The sequence below is a fragment of the Hemitrygon akajei genome, chromosome 10 (genome assembly GCF_048418815.1).
Source record: "Hemitrygon akajei chromosome 10, sHemAka1.3, whole genome shotgun sequence".
NCBI lineage: Eukaryota > Metazoa > Chordata > Chondrichthyes > Myliobatiformes > Dasyatidae > Hemitrygon > Hemitrygon akajei.
Window position 1 is genome coordinate 164,017,430 of NC_133133.1, and position 17,815 is coordinate 164,035,244.

Below are 17,815 nucleotides of genomic sequence, written 5' to 3' on the forward strand. Positions count from 1 at the left end.
AAAGTATATAAAATTAGAGACATAGATAGAATAGATATTTTTTCCCTCGGGGGGGGGGGGGGGGGTGAAAACGTCAAAAACTGGACAGCTAGTGTTTGACACCATCTCATTTCAGTACTACTCCAACTGACAGGGAGAATGTTTAAAGGAGATATGCAAGGCAGATTTTTTTTTAATGGCAAACAGTGTGGTTGGTGCCTTGAATGCACTGCAAAGGGAAGTTTTAGAAACAAACATGAAAGCAATTTTTAAGAGACATTTAGACAGACCATGTTCAGGCATATGGGATTAGTTTAGATTGGTATCATGGTTGGCACAGACACAGTGGGCCAAAGGGTCTGTTTCTGTGCTCTACTGTTTTATATTCTGAAAGTACACAAGGAATGGAACAATAAACACAAATAATTGCAACTCCACTTAACTTTTTTCCTCAGTCATAAAAATTGCCACAAAAGTGTCAGTTCCATAGAAACAGAGAGCAGCCAGGAAAATCTTAGCAGAAAGACAAGAAAATCTGCAGATGCTGGAAACCTTAGCAGAGCTCGGCAGGCATTCAGTGCAGATCTGCTGGTAGTTTTCAGCAATTTCCAGCCTGTTGGAACAGGTGACCAAAAGGTTGGTCGAAGAGATAGACTAAGAAAAAAATCGCGATGTTAAGAAATTTGGGAAGAAAGATGTAGTGGCACACAGCTGTCAATTTACCAAAGGTAGTGCATCATATTACTTTTATAGAGAGAAGAGAAATATAGAGAAGAAGGAAGATAATTATAAGATACAGAACCCAGTACAGCCACATGCTTCATGAGTCTGCTCCATCACACAGGTTAAACCTGCAAATCTTTTCTGCGATCTGGAAATTCAACTTTCAAAATTCAATTTTCCATAAAATCACCAATCAGAATCTAGGTTTATTATCACCAGAATGTGTCATGAAATTTGTTAACTCAGCAGAAGCAATGCAATGCCACTACATGATAATATAAAAAGAAAATAAATCCAATTAGAGTAAATTATATATAGTCCACGTAAATAGCTAGATTAAAAATAGTGCAAAACAGAAATAATCATATCCTTGCTACAGACACTACAGCTACTATTTTTGCACAATCTATGTTAGGGAGTATTCTGGACTTAGGTCATATAACAAAATATTAACTTCAGCAACTAACTTCGGCCACCAAACTTCAGAGCTGAACATGGATTGTAGACTAAATTTAAAATGCAGCCCCGGAGAATAGCTTCCTGAAGCTGTCACACACACCAGTTAGTTGAAAACTAGACAATGCTGCTAAACATTCATTTTGTGTGGCTGGAGTTTGGGTGCAAAGGAAGGAGGGGTGAAAATTATATGTAATTCAAAGGGAGCATTGTAGATACATTGTAACTATAGAATTGTCCTTTGCTCTTTAGCATATGAAATGTCATGTGATATTGGATCAAACAGGCTTCTTCCTCCAAAAGGCTCTCAATATGATGCCTGCTGCTCGTTCTTGTTAAATAAAACACTTCTATACCCACGAGCTTCAGTGTCTCTCCAGTGTCTTCGTTCATGTTACAACAATCTTTACCCAATTTGTATTTCCCTTTGAACACTGTTTTAACCTCATTATATGAGGGGTGATTGATAAGTTCATGGCCTAAGGTAGAAGGAGTCAATTTTAGAAAACCTAGCACATTTATTTTTCAACATAGTCCCCTCCTACATTTACACACTTAGTCCAGCGGTTGTGGAGCATACGGATCCCTTCTTTGTAGAAGTGGTCCACAGTAGGGGTGATTGATAAGTTTGTGGCCTAAGGTAGAAGGAGATGAGTTATTAACTTCAAACTTTCTGCATCATCACTCAAAGAGCTAACGTGCATTTAACGAGTGTCTTGGACCTCCTGGTGGTCCACAGCAGGAATGATTGATAAGTTCATGGCCTAAGGTAGAAGGAGATGAGTTATACAGCTCTCGTTACATGCATGTGCAGTTCAACTCTTTGAGTGAAAATGCAGAAAGTTTTAAGTTAGTAACTCATCTCCTTCTACCTTAGGCCACAAACTTATCAATCACCCCATGCTGTGGACCACTTCTGGAGGTCCCAGATGCCAACTTCTACAAAGAAGGGATCCGTATGCTCCACGACCGCTGGACTAAGTGTGTAAATGTAGGAGGGGACTATGTTGAAAAATAAATGTGCTAGGTTTTCTAAAATTGACTCCTTCTACCTTAGGCCACGAACTTATCAATCACCCCTCGTATAGATTTCTCATGCATTTCTCTCTGCTGTTTGGAGCCCTACATACAAACCTCTTTAACTGATTCTTAGTTCCACTCAGACTGATTCTACTTCTTTATCATCCGAGATTGGATCTCTCTACTCTGCTGTCTTCATCACATCTTTAACCTAAAGGCTACTTTCTTCCTTTTTTCATTTCACCTCTCTTCTGAAAAAGAGAAATATTCTGGAATATTTCATTTCCAAGCTTAGTTACACTTGCAACATTGCCTTTGAAATGTTTACCAGAACGTGCCTATTTCCCTTTAATTATGCCATTAAAGTTCAAAGTACATTTATTACCCAAGTATGTGTACTATATACAACCTACAGATTTGTTTCTTTGCAGGCAGCCACAAAACAAAGAAATCTAATGGAACTGATTAAAAAAAAGACCGCCAAACACCGAACGTGCAGGAAAAAGAACAACTTGTGCTGTATTCAGAACTGAAGCTCACAAAAGTGAGTCCACAGCCACAAAGTCAGTCATCACTGCAGCTGATCCAAGAGCATGTTAATTGTAGCCACAGCCTCGGTTCATTGCAGAGATGAGCAAATCTTTCAGAGCAGCAAGCTAATTACTGGCCCATTGACTGCCTCCAGCCATGACATCCTGACAATTTCAATCCGGCCTGGTGCTTATATCAGCCAAACAGCGGGTCCACACTTCCTCTTAGACACGGGCCCTGCAGCTTCGATATGATCTCAAGCCCAGGACTCGGTGCCTTGATTCAGTCCACACCTGACCTTTCCAATTCAGCCTGGCACGTAAATTGGTCAAAACTTCACAGTAGTTAATAGCTTTGTCCATTGCCAGCAAGTTGTCGCTGTGCTTCACCAGCGCCATCTTAAACCATAAGAGTTGTCATCAGACTTGTTACAAATTCTCTAAGCCTTTCTCTTTAATAGAATCATAAACAGAAGCAGCACATTAAGGACATGGGAGGGGGAACAAAATCCAGTGGACTGAGAAGTATTAGTAAATACACTTGCATTTGGAACACCCTAATTTCACATGCGGCAGACACCCAGTTTCTACTTGCGTTGTTCAGAAACTGAAGCAGTCCGTTCCGTGGCTGCATGCAGACAGACCTCGACTGTATTCAGGCCTGGGCTGCTTCATGGCAAATAATGCTGTAGTACCAAACAGTGGCCATCTTTTATCAGTGAGTCAAACCACCTAACCGTGACATTCAATGGCATTTCAAGGGCAGCAGCAAATATTCTATCTGTTTGGCAGCAGATTCTTTCCCCCCTCTCATTTTAAACAATGCTCCCTAGTTTTGAGTATTACTATCTACTCCCCTCATGATTTTATAAAATCACCTTTCCTCGCTCAAAGGAAAACAGTCCCAACCTATCCATCTCTCCTTATAACTGTAGCCCTTTTGTCCCAGCAGCATTCCTGTGAATCTTTTCTGTACCCTATTGGCACCTAATACCGACATCCAGACTGAATGATGCCCCCAATCTCCTCACCCTCATGCCACCCATGCCTCAGAACTGTGCTAAAACAAACTTTTTCCACAAAAGGCCATGAGATATAGGAGCAGAAGTTGACCATTCAGCCCATCTAGACTGCTCCACCATTCCATTATGGCTGATTAATTAACCCTCTTAACCCCGTTCTCCTGCCTTCTCCCCACAACCTTTAACATCCTGACTAATCAAGAGCCTATCAACCTCTGCTTTAAATATACCCAATGACTTGGCCTCCACAGCCACCTGTGGCACTCAGTCCTACAGATTCACTATCCATTGGCTAAAGAGATTACTACTCATCTCCATTCTAAATTGATGTCCCTCTACTCTGAGGCTGTGCCCTATGGTCCTACACTCCCACACTATAGGAAACATCCTCTCCACATTCACTCAATGTCGGCCTTTCAATATTCAATAGGTTTCAATGAAATCCCTTCAGTCTTCCAGTGAGTACAGTCCCAGAGCCACCAAACAGTTCTCATATGTAAACCCTTTTATTCCCAATATCATTTCCTTGACCCTCCTCTGGATCCTCTCCAATGCCAATACATCTTTTCTTAGATAAAGGGCCCATATCTGTTCACCATACTCCAAGTGTAGTCTGAACAATACCTTATGAAGCCTCTGCATTACATCCTTGTTTTTGAACCTCTCAAAATGAATGTTAACATTACATTTGCCTTCCTTACCACTGATTCAACCTGCAAGTTAACCTTTAGGGAATCCTGCACAAGGACTCCCAAGTCCCTTTGCACCTCTGTTTTAGAATTTTCTCCCCACTTAGAAAATTGTCTATGCCTTTATTCCTTCTATCGAAGTGTATGACCATACACTTCCCAACACTGTATTCTATCTGCCACTTCTTTGCACAATCTCCCAATGTCTAAGTCTTTCTGCAGACACCCTGCTGCTTCAGCACTATCTGCCCTCCATCGATCTTCATATCATCTGCAAACGTGACACAATGTCAGCAATTCTATCATCAAACTCACTGACGCGCTGTATAACATGAAATGAAGCAGATCCAACACTGACCTCTGCAGAACACTACTCGTCACCAGCAGCCAATCAGAAAAGGCCCCCTTTATTCCCACTCTTTACCTCCTGCCAGTCTTCTGTGCTTGCTAGTATCTTTCTTGTAATACCATGGGCTTTCTTGTTAAGCAGCCTCATGTGCGACACCTTGTCAAAAGCCTTCTGAAAATCCCAATAAGCAACATCCACTGACTCCTTGAGAGGAGATCTGCAATACACTATAGTTTTGTGAGAGTCTTCAACAATTTTATGAGGGGACTAACACAAGGGTGCATAACTTTAAGATGATTGGAAGAAAGTATAGGGGGTAAGTTTCTTTATCCCTATTAAAGTAGAGTATAGGGAAAGAATAGAGAAACAAGAGAAAATCTGCAGATGCTGGAAATCTGAGCAACACACAAGGAAAGAATAGAGGTATGTTTCTTTACAGAGAGTGGTGGGTGTGTGGACCAGGGGTAGCGATAGAGGCAGATACGTTACGGAACTCTTGGGTACATGGATAGAGAAAAATGGAGGGGTATATAGCAGGAAAGGGGTATTTTGATTTTAGTGCAGTTTAAAAGATCGGCACAACATCATGGGCTGAATGGCCCACACTGTGCAAGGGAATGGACTGTCACTGTTTCAGGTTGAGATCCTACATTTATGGATATTAAACTCACCAGTCCGACTGAAAGATGTCTATCAGCACATCTACCAGAAGGTTCAAAGAATTTGAAAGTTATCTGCCAAAATTTTGATATGTATTTCATCAGGCTATACAAATTTTACCTCTATTTCTCTGCACACCTATAATCTCGAACCATTCTCCAGGCAGGAGACTTGAATGTGCAGTGTATGTTACACAGCCATAAATAATTACTCTGTTCTGCTGCTGTCTGTTCAGTTGACGCAAGTGCCTAATAAATGATTGGTAGATGAGACTGAATGGATTAACAGATCAGTTCACTATTGAAGCAATGTTTAATTGAAAATAAAATCACAAGGACAGGTCACAAAAGGAAGATGATTCTTGTTATGTCCTCACAGCTTTAAATCTAAAATAGTGCAATATTGAAAAACTTGTTGCTGTTTCTCTCTGGGAGTGCTCACTTTTATATTGGCAGGGGGCCTATATAAACACCAACATTCCCAGAGAGAAACACCAACTGCGCACTGAGGATGAAATATCTGCAAGCTAGTTCCCAAGCTGAGTGAACACCACGACATCAAACACCTCAACCAGAGCTACCAATATTCACCACCATTCAGAAACATCTCAAAATTATTCAGAAAAGATTCATTTCTAAAATGCTTTTCCAAAAGCAGCTTAAGCCTTAAATGTAGAAAATGTTGCTGCCAACTTGCAGGCAGCAAACTCCTGCAAGAGTAATTTGATAATCATCAGATAATCCGTATAGCACTAAATAAAGGTCATGGCATTGCACAGTAGCACGTCAGGGCACAGCAACAGCTGCCAGGCCTGTGGCATTTCGGCCAGTTCTGAAGCTCAGCAGGGAAGGGTAAAGACAGGCACAGCAATAACGACAGGAGACTCGAAAGTTAGGGGCAAGGCCAGCAGATTCTGTGGCCGAGAAAGAGAAGACAAAATGGTGTGTTGCCTCGCAGGTGCTAGGGTCCAGGATGTCTCAGAGCGGCTGCAGAAGATTCTCAAGAGGGAGGGTGAGCAGAGAGATGTCGTGGTGCACATTGGTTCCATTGACATTGTTAAAAAAAGGGGAAAGAAGACTTTCACACAGTGAACATAAGCATCCGTTAGTCTCCAGAGACTATGGACTTGCTCCTTGGAAAGTTTCCAGGGCGCAGGCCTGGGCAGGGTTGTATGGAAGACCGGCAGTTGCCCATGCTGCAAGTCTCCCCTCTCCACGCCACCAACGTTGTCCAAGGGAAGGGCAAGGGCTGATACAGCTTGGCACCAGTGTCGTCGCAGAGCAATGTGTGGTTAAGTGCCTTGCTCAAGGACACAACACGCTTGCCTTAGCTGAGGCTTGAACTAGCGACCCTCAGATCACTAGACGAACGCCTTAACCACTTGGATAGGGGGTTAAGAAAGAGGCTAAAGAGCAGGACCTCCAAGGTGGTAATCTCCGATTACTCCCAGTACCACGTACTAGTCAGGGCAGGAACAGGCTAGTAGTACAAATGAATGAGTGGCTGAGGGAGTGGTGCAGGGAGCAAGGTTTCAGATTTCAGGATCATTGGGATTTCTTCCAGGGAAGGTACAGCCTATAACAGAAAAGATGGGTTGCACCTGCACCTGAGGTGAACCAATACCTTTGTGGGTAGGTTTAGCAGAGCTGTTGGGAAGGGTTTAAACTAACCTGGCAGGCGTATGGGAACCAAAGTGGGAGGGGCTGAGAATGGGGCAATTGGTATGCAAGTTGATGCACTGTGTGGTGAGTCTCTGGAAATTCCAGTCTGTGGGAAGTATAACATGGGGCAAAATCAGCAAGGGTAATGAACACAGGGCTGAAGGTGTAATATATGAATACGCAATATACGGAATAAGGTAGATGACCTTGTAGCACAGTTAGACATTGGCAGCTATCATATTGTGGGCATCACTGAGTCATGGCTGAAAGAAGATCATAGTTGGGAACTTAACATCCAAGGACATACCTTGTATCAAAAGGACAAGCAAGTAGGCAGAGGGGGTGAGTTAGCTCTGTTGGTTAAAAAATGAAATCAGATTCTTAGAAAGAGGTGACATGGGATCAGAATATGTAGAATCCTTGTGGATAGAGTTAAGAAACTACAAGGGTAAAGAAATCCTGGTGGGAGTTATATACAGGCTCCCAAACAGTAGCTAGGATGCAGGATATAAATTACACAGCAGATAGAAAAGGCATGTAATAAGGGCGATGTTAAAATAGTCATGGGTGATTTCAATATTCAAATAGATTGGGAAAATCAGGAGTGGTTGATAGGTTCTTCATTAGTAAGGGTGTTCAAAGGTTACAGGGAAAAGGCAGGAGAACGGGGTTAAGAGCGATAATAAATCAGCCATGATGAAATGGCGGAGCACTCGATGGGCTGAATGGCCTAATTCTGCTCCTATATCTTCTGGTCTTATACTTATAGCTCAACCTCAGCTGTCTTTTAAGAAAACAGTGAATCTATCTGAAATAACTATATTCATTCAGTTCTATATAATCTGGTCTTGTACACATCTGCTTTACACTAAAACTTACTGAAGAACAAATAAATAAAGTAATGGAGATTTACAGCAAATTTGCAGGCCTTTTGGCCTATCATATTCATGGTCAAACCCTTTGTCATACTACACTAAACCATTTGGCTGTATTAGGTCTGTATGACTTCTGCGTCTTGCCTATTCTTCTAGCCGAATATCACTGGAATTATCATCGGCTCTATTTCAGCAAGTAGACATAAGTCTTCAATAGCGCTTCCACCACCAAAATCACTAAGAAGCACTTTTAATTTACCATTGTTCTTCTGGTGAAAATCCTACAGCAGAACTAGACAGGGCATGGCAGTTCCAGTTGTGATGTAGGTGTAACCTGGCCCACCCAATATGAATCATATGTAGTGAAATTATTCCAGGAATTCCTTCTCATTACAAAGCAAATTTCCAGTCGTCAACAGGACAGCAGTTCAGAACTGGTAAGCTGTAGTCAAAGGACAAGAAATACCAAATGTCATTGTTGTTCTTTTGCTATAAACTTGGTTCCTTAAGATTGTTGTAGCTGACAGAGCATGGGGTGGTAGTGGGGAGAAACTCTCACTTGCGACAATGCTAAATGATCCCAATGGCGTGCTTCTCGAATAGCCTCTGACACCCAAGTCCAGCTCCTGGCCTTCTCATGTGGCTTAGCTACTAAACCCAGCAGAACCGTTTCTACTGACAGGAGGAGGAACAAAGGTGGGTTACTTTTGCCTTAGAAACAGTCGCTTCAGGCAGATGGAATTCATCGACAGTGGTTGGCAGCTCATCCGGAGGGAAAACTCATGGTCTCATACCTCCGCTGCCTTGCAGCTACACCCGCTCATGGGGAAGGCTTTGGAAGTAAACCCCGAGGAGAAATACCAAGCTGGAGTCCCTAAGGCAGTCCTACATTGTGTACAACACTGACTGGTAACTCCTGCAATGCCGCTGGCGCCAGACTGTATCGGTCACTGCCATTCCTTTGGGTTCAAAAGCTGTGCATGTAACACAGGGGAAACCTGTAACATGGACAACAGTTTGCTCTCCGTATCATGCTGTCCTGGCTTGTGTACCTAAACAGCTGGGAAGCAACATCTATGGTCGATCCTGACCATCCAAGAGCGTCAAACCTAACTTGCAGACAACAACAAATTCCCTTTCCTTTCAGAGCAACACTATTTATCATTTATTTATTCTTCTAAGGAACAGAGTAAATCAAAATAAGAGTGTATTTCTTCAGCAATATTTACATTTTTTTATAAGAGAAACCCATTTTATATGGCAAGCAACTCGGGGATTAATCCTGACTTTCGTAAAGTGATACCTCAGATAGTATCAGAGCTTACTGTTTGATGGCTGTTTGAATTATTAAATAAACTCACTCAAAGACTCCATTAAACGTGATCGTTTACTCCAACAGCTTCTCCAGACTGATTCAGAAAGTTTCTACAAACAATGTTACAACCCAGCGAGCTGTCAACCATTTGACACTGAACTTGAAAGAGGTAAAAGCCTTAAAGCAGTAATTACCCTTTCACATCCAACATTTCGCTCCCACACAAGTCAAATTTTGATCAAAAAAAAGATAAAGCAATCAGGCTCTTGAATATCTATTTTGGCAATTCTGTTTCAACAATCTGTTTCCATCATGATTCACCAACATCTTAAATGTACTTACCTACCTTGATTCTGAATCCCAAAATCAAAATTGGTCATTCAAATTTTTCAAAACAGAGCTTAGCCAGCTTTTAGGGGAGAGTACAAGATTTTTACTCTCTTTAGCGTAAGGGAATTTGCTATGACATTTAAACTGCCTCTTTTTTTTTACTAAAACAATTTGTTTGTTGTAATACTTATCATTATGCCACTAAATTCATACATTGGTCATTCAAATCAGGAAGACTCCAATTTGGAAACCCCAGGATAATGTCGGTTTGATTGCCCCAGGACTCTAACTGTTTTTGGGTCCTCAATGTCAAAAGGTTCACCGAATGTCATTGGATGCCACTGCACATGGCAAAGTAGCTTTGCATGCAAATACATAATAGATATAAAGGTCCTGGAAGCAATTTGAAATCTCACAAGAACTTCACAATACTTGATCAGGCTTTTGATAAAATTCTATAGTAGGGCCCAGAAAAATGTTTTGCTATTTTACAGAATTTATAGGCCGAAAGGTCAACACTTTCCTTCAACAAATGTATGGCATGGCCATTCATCAGCATCAGTCATTGAATAAAAGCAGAACACTCTTTAAGTGGCTTTCCTCCCAGCCCTTTCAATTACAGTCTTGCCAATAATCCTTCTGGACTCGTAACCGGCCAGCCTTTCGCAAATCCAAGTTTCACAACTACTTCTGCAAAATCTGCGGCAAAAAGCCTACTAAGTAGTACAGGATACTCTGGGCCTTGTGCTCAGTGGAATTTACCAACAAACAGTGCACGGGCAGAACATATGCTGCTGCCCTTGTAATGCCAGTGAATGTCACGGTTAGGTGGGTTGACTCTGACACTGTTTGGCACTACAGCGTTATTTGCCATGAAACAGCCCAAGCCTGAATGCTGTCGAGATCTTGCTGCATACAGGCAGGGACTGCTTCAGTTTCTAAAGAGTACAGGCAGAAACTGGGTATCCACCGCATGTGGAATTAAGGTTAAAGTAAAATTTATTATCAGAGTATGTACTGTATATGTCACCATATACAATCCTGAGATTCTATTTCCTGTGGGCATAGAATCAGAATCAGGTTTATTATCACCGGCATGTGATGTGAAATTTGTTAACATAGCAGCAGCAGTTCAATGCAATACATAATCTAGCAGAGAGAAAAAATAAAAACAATAATAAATAAACAAGTAAATCAATTACGTATATTGACTAGATTTTTTAAAAACGTACAAAAACAGAAATACTGTATATTAAAAAAAGGTGAGGTAGTGTCCAAAGATTCAATGCTCATTTAGGAATCGTATGGCAGAGGGGAAGAAGCTGTTCCTGAATCGTTGAGTGTGTGCCTTCAGGCTTCTGTACCTCCTACCTGACAGCTACAGTGAGAAAATGGCATGCCCAGGGTGCTGGAAGTCTTTAATAATGGACGCTGCCTTTCTGAGACCCTGCTCCTTGAAGATAGAAACATAGAAAATAGGTGCAGGAGTAGGCTATTCGGCCCTTCAAGCCTGCACCGCCATTCAGTATGATCATGGCTGATCATCCAACTCAGAACCCTGAACCTGCTTTCTCTCCATACCCCCTGATCCCTTTAGCCACAAGGGTCACATCTAACTTCCTCTTAAATATAGCCAATGAACCGGCCTCAACTGTTTCCCGTGACAGAGAATTCCACAGATTCACCACTCTCTGTGTGAAGAAGTTTTTCCTCATCTCGGTCCTAAAAGGCTTCCCCTTTATCCTTAAACTGTGACCCCTCGTTCTGGACTTCCCCAACATCGGAAACAATCTTCCTGCATCTAGCCTGTCCAATCCCTTTAGAATTTTATACGTTTCAATAAGATCCCCCCTCAATCTTCTAAATTCCAGCGAGTATAAGCCTAGTTGATCCAGTCTTTCTTCATAAGAAAGTCCTGCCATCCCAGGAATCAATCTGGGGAACCTTCTTTGTACTCCCTCTATGGCAAGAATGTCTTTCCTCAGATTAGGGGACCAAAACTGCACACAATACTCTAGGTGCAGTCTCACCAAGGCCTTGTACAACTGCAGTAGAAACTCCCTGATCCTGTACTTGAATCCTTTTGCTATGAATGCCAACATACCATTTGCCTTTTTCACCGCCTGCTGTACCTGCTTGCCCAACTTCAATGACTGGTGTACAATGACACCCAGGTCTCGTTGCACCTCCCCTTTTCCTAATCGGCCACCATTCAGATAATAATCTGTTTTCCTGTTCTTGCAACCAAAGTGGATAACCTCACATTTATCCACATTAAATTGCATCTGCCATGAATTTGCCCACTCACCTAACCTATCCAAGTCACCCTGCATCCTCTTAGCATCCTCCTCACAGCTAATACTGCCGCCCAGCTTCATGTCATCCGCAAACTTGGAGATGCTGCATTTAATTCCCTCGTCTAAATCATTAATATATATTGTAAACAACTGGGGTCCCAGCACTGAGCCTTGCGGTACCCCACTAGTCACTGCCTGCCATTCTGAAAAGGTCCCGTTTACTCCCACTCTTTGCTTCCTGTCTGCCAACCAATTCTCTATCCACATCAATACCATAACCCCAATACCGTGTGCTTTAAGTTTGCACACTAATCTTCTGTGTGGGACCTTGTCAAAAGCCTTTTGAAAATCCAAATATACCACATCCACTGGCTCTCCCTATCCACTCTACTGGTTACGTCGTCAAAAAAATTCTATAAGATGTCCTGAGTACTTTGTAGGCTAGTACCCAAGATGGAGCTGACTAGATCTACAACCTTCTGCAGCTTCTTTTGGTCCTTGCAGTACCCCCTCCATACCAGACAGTGATACAGCCTGTCAGAATGTTCTCCACGGTACAACTATAGAAGTTTTTGAGTGCATTTGTTGACATGCCAAATCTCTTCAAACTCCTAAAAAAGTATAGCCGCTGTCTTGCCTTCTTTATAACTACATCGATATATTGGGATCAGGTTAGATCCTCAGAGATCTTGACACCCAGGAACTTGAAGCTGCTCACTCTCTCCACTTCTGATCCCTCTATAAGGATTGGTATGTATTCCTTCATCTTACCCTTCCTGAAGTCCACAATCAGCTCTTTCGTCTTACTGACGTTGAGTGCCAGGTTGTTGCTGTGGCACCATTCCACTAGTTGGCATATCTCACTCTTGAACGCCCTCTCGTCACCACCTGAGATTCTACTAACAATGGTTGTATCGTCAGCAAAATTATAGATGGTACTTGAGCTATGCCTAGCCACACACAGTCAGCAAATCTACACAATAGTCACTACAACAGGATCAATGAAAGATCAACCAGTGAGTAGACAACAAACTGTGCAAATATAAATAAATAGCAATAAATAACAACAGCACAAGATAACAAGATAAACAGTGCTTAAAGTGAGATATTTGGTTGTGGGAACATCTCAACAGATGAGTGCAGCTATTCCCTTTTGTTCAAGAGCCTGATGGTTGAGGGGTAGTAACTGTTCTTGAACCTGGTGGTGGGAGACCTGAGGCTCTTGTAGCTTTTACCTGATGGCAGCAGTGAAAAAAGAGCATGGCCTGGGTGGTAAGGATCATTGATGATGTTCCTGATCTAAGTGTATTTACTAATGTTTTCTAAGTTCACTGGATTTTGTTCCCCTGCTATGTTCTTAATATCATAAATGGGCTTAAAATCCACTAAAAGTGGAGAAAATATTTTGTATTCTCTTTTTAAAGTACACTCAAGATTGACACTGGCCCCTCATTTTCTTTTGAAAAAGTTTCAAATAAATTTGATGAATTAAAGGGTGATTTTTGGCACAGAGTCTCACTGTACTGCACACAAGGGAAAGAATCAGATTGACCCACTCCATTGAGGTGTCCTACTGGGAGCAAGCTGTGGAAGAATGATCTCAGTACTACTGCACAGTGTTAAATCACACCGGGATGGAAATTTTCATACAAATTGGAATTTAGCAAAACATCCAGCACAGCACTGGAAAGCAACCCACACAGTCACAGGGACAGTGGACGAACTCCACGCACGCACCATTTACCAGAAACTCAACTGAACCGGCCACATGAACACAATGAGGAAAAAGTGGTGGTTAAAGGCCGGAGATCCTGGATGGACGACTCACCTGCACAGAAGCCTGAAGCCCCACACCGTCTGGTTCTGGAATTGTTACTTTCTTACCACCATCAGGTTCTTGAACAGACCCACACAACCCTAACATGAGAAAATCCGCACAACCTAATCCTAACTCTGCAACACAGCATTATGCACCGTCTCTTGCACTACTATGAGCCTATCTCTGTCTTCTTTCGCACAAATGTTTTGTTTTGCATCAACTTCTTTCTCCTCTCTCTTCACTTTAAATATTCTGTCTTGCCTATACCAACAAGTTTGAGATACTGCTGCATTTTTCATTGTATCTGTACCTCATCGTATTTGTGCACAATTTGACTTGATAATAAAGTCCTTCCATAATTGTCAAAGCAGAAATCAAGAGCACGATAAATACCTGCCACTTGCCTGCTATCATAAAGATGTCAAAATATCCGATCTTAAAACAGATATTTATAGAGAAATATCACACCCAAGTAATCACAGCTCAGCTGTTGTGGTTGTAATGTTTGCTGTGTTGCAACTCTAGATTCTCAACAAGGCTGCTTGTATGTGAAAATCCAAAAGATTTCTCAGCGATATCCAACTCTTCCACCGAAGTTTTCATTATAGCAAAATTATTTTAAAGTCAAATGAACATACAAGAGCTTTTTAATATATTATTCTCTTTGTGAAACAGAGGTGCTAGTACGTACTAATTATTAGTCATTAAAGATTGAACTCTGTGGGCCTGAAAAACCAACTTCATATTTGTGGGTTTGTCAGGTTATATTTTCCATGATAAAAGTTCACAACATGTTCAAAAAGTTTGTTCACGTACTTCTACTTCTGTTTCCACCTATATGATTGTCTGTAATACCACAAGACACACGAGCAGAATTAGACCATTCTACTCATCGAGAGTGCTCCATCATGGCTGATTTATTATCCTTCCCATTTTCCTGCCTTCTCCCCATAACCTTTGAAAACCCTTACTAATCAAGAACCTATCAAACTCACCTTTAAACTCACTTGGCCTCCATAGTCATCTGTGGCAAACAACGCCACGGATTCACCACCCTCTGGCTAAAGAAATTCCTCCTCTTCTCTGTTCTAAATGGATGTTCTTTTGCCAACCTATGCCCTGTGGTCCCTGACTTCTCCCACTATAGGAAACATCCTCTCCACATCCATTCCCTCTAGGCCATTCAATATTCAATAGGTTTCCATGAAAATCCTCCCCCTCGTTCTTCTAAACTCCAGCAAGTACAGACTCAGTGACATCAAACACTCATCATACATTCACCCTTTCATTAACAGCATCATTCTCGTGAACCTCCTCTGGACCCTCTCCAATGCCAGCACGTTCTTTCTTCAATAAGGGGCTCAAAGTTGTTCACAGTCCAAGTGCGTTCTGACCAATGCCTTATAAAGTCTCAGTTATCACATCATTGCTTTTAAATTCTAGTTCTCTCAAAATGAATGCTAACATTGGATTTGCCTTCCTTACTGCAAACTCAACCTGCAGGTTACCTTTAGGAAATCCCGCCCAGTACGGTCTCCAGTGCACGTTCTTTTAAAAGCAAAAGTGCGATAAAACAGCTTGGTCTTCCTGGTTTGCTTAAATCTTAAATGCAATTAATTGGCTGTTTTGCCTGCTTGATGACATTATTGTTGCTGGACATTGGAGATCTCCTATTGTTGGCAAATAATTAAATTAACAATAAGAAAGAGAAATGCCCATCACTGAGCTTGCCAAAATGTTATAAGCAGCTTTCGTAGAAATCAGTGCCAAGTAGTGTTGCTTCAATGCTGACTGCAAAATACAGGCCTATTATCTTTTAAATAAAATTACTGACAGTAGACTAAACTTTGTAAATTAAAAACGCAGGTGCACCCTTTTATTAATAATTGAATTGAGGTTGGACTAAACAGCCCAGCTGTGTGGTCTCTCTCTTTAGACTCTCTTGGTGGTATTATGCTGTTAAGTAATCGTACATGAGCAGAGACAGGCTTAAGTAATTTGGGACTGCTGTGTCAGATGTGCATCCGTGGTAACTATCAACATTTCCACGTCCTTTTTAGTTAGCTCACACAACATTCTTAAACATAGAATCCAGAATCGTTAATAATTCCAAAACGATATCAGCAGCTTGTAAACTTTTTTATGCTTAAGACAGAAGGAACTTTATATACCGTAGTTATAAATGCATGCATTTAAGGAGTACTAACCAAGCTTTTAAGGTGGGTCAAAAAATTCTTGCCCGCAAGTCAGCGTTGACCCCAATTATTATTTAAACAGTGTGACATTTATAAGTGAGGTGGCATCGTTGAACCAACGGGAATATCTATCTGATAAGTCTGGTGTTAATGAAGGCAAGAATTCACGTCTGGGTTTAGGCAAGTGCGGACACAAAGGGGTCTGCAAAAATAAGTGTTAATAGCTGCTCAAGGGCAACAGTTCTGCAGGGTTTTTTTTCCCCCTGCAGTCGCTTATTTTTTTGTTAAATACGCCAGTGAAGCAACCTTTACAGGTCGGGCTAACATGCGCAGCTGAGCCCGGGTAGTGGCAGCATCCGAGCTCCTGCCAGTGTGGGATGGGGGGGGAGCCCATCAGCTCCAGTACCGGGCCTGCTGCAACTCCTCACGCTGAGCAAACACGCCACAAATACCCCTCTGAAAGTTAGAAGTAACAGTGAAGAAAACTTTTTCCTGTAATAAAAAAAAATCATTCCGCCAGCAGAATTGATTCCCACGCTTGAAACGCCGTCTCGTTTTTTTTCCCCCTCTGTGTGTGTGTGTGTGTGTGAATGTGTGTTGTTTATCTCTTGAAGACCCGGGCAGCCCTCGCACTAACGCTGCGCAGGAGCCGCCCGACTCCGCGGCGCAGATCCGTTTGCTCTGAGTGTTTATCTCGGGGGCCCTTACCTGGCGCCTGTCGCGCAAACAAGGTCAAAAGCAGGAAAGTAATGACAAATGGATCAAGACGACCGGCCTCCCTCCGATTCATTGAATTCCACCTCTCGGCTTCTCAGTGGGTTAGATAATCCATCGAGAAGCACTGTGGGAAATTCCTCTGCCCAACAACTCCAAATATGACCATTGGCCACAAGCCACCGTGAATATCCCTCTCATTTGCCAAGGTTTTTGCTAAAGTGCTCTGAGAGGGGGAACAAAGTTTGCTAGTCCTATTTTGCTGAAGAAAAGTCTTTGGTATAATTTAAGCTGACCTCCCTCACTTTGATGCAAGCAAATAGGCTGTAGGTGTGTTTAAAGTTCTCCTCTGACCCACCTGGTGTCTTTTTGTTTCTGCTTTTACGTGTCTTTTTAATTTTAAATTACACTAATTATCGTGCCTTTTCAATCCAAATGCAGGCAAAACAAAAGAGAATATTTTTAGTACAATTCCTGGTTCCGGGAATGGCTGACTTGAGGTTCCGTGTTGAGGCATTGCAGCGGATCCCAGGAAAATATGCTTCTAAAAGATAGTGTAATGAAAATGATGTAATAGATTACACTGTCTTTGTAATTTAACGTCCCATGAAACTTGATGATCAGGACAAAAACTGACTCGAAGCCAAACGATCCATTTGGGCAAGTGAACTAAAGTCTGATCCAGGAATTTTAGAAGGAAGGGAGGTCCATGTTCCAGGAGGAATTTCCATATGTTAGAATTTGAATATCAAGTGGTATAAACACTAATGGCAAATGAGATACAAAAAGCCACAGTTTGAGGGTTGCAACAGAGGGTCTTGGAGCTAAAGCAGCTCACAGTAGTGAGGACAAGGACAAGGAACAATTTGAAGACAAAGGTGAAGTTTTGGTTAATTCAGAGCAAATATGTGTTTATGAACAGAGAGACATGAGACAGTCGAGACTGCAGATGTTGGAACTTGGTGCAAAGAAACAAGCTGCTGAAGAATCTCAGCAGATCAGACAACATTTGTGGGGGAAAAAGGCCTGTCGACGATTCAGAATGAAACTTCAGCTGGGCAGAGGGAGAATGTTAAATTGATCATTGTGGATTAGGATTGAGTTTTGAACAGGCACATTGGCAGAAGATGAGAGAACTGCAAGAAGGGTATTGGAATAGGTAAAATCTGTGGTAACAAAGT

The 17,815-nt window shown here is 41.9% G+C and overlaps 1 protein-coding gene across 7 annotated transcripts in view; it reads right to left on the reverse strand.

Moving 5' to 3' along the window:
* The window catches only part of msrb3 (methionine sulfoxide reductase B3), a 132,136-nt gene extending 115,374 nt beyond the window's left edge, over window positions 1-16,762 (reverse strand). For 2 of the 7 annotated variants that reach the window (XM_073059588.1, XM_073059585.1), the window contains exon 1: window positions 16,629-16,762. In XM_073059588.1, the coding sequence (XP_072915689.1) occupies window positions 16,629-16,710 (82 nt within the window). In that variant the 5' untranslated portion in view covers window positions 16,711-16,762. The remainder of the gene's footprint in view (window positions 1-16,628) is intronic. The other 5 variants (XM_073059589.1, XM_073059586.1, XM_073059584.1 and 2 more) reach the window with 4 other exon arrangements.
* Between the last annotated feature and the right edge of the window lie 1,053 nt (window positions 16,763-17,815).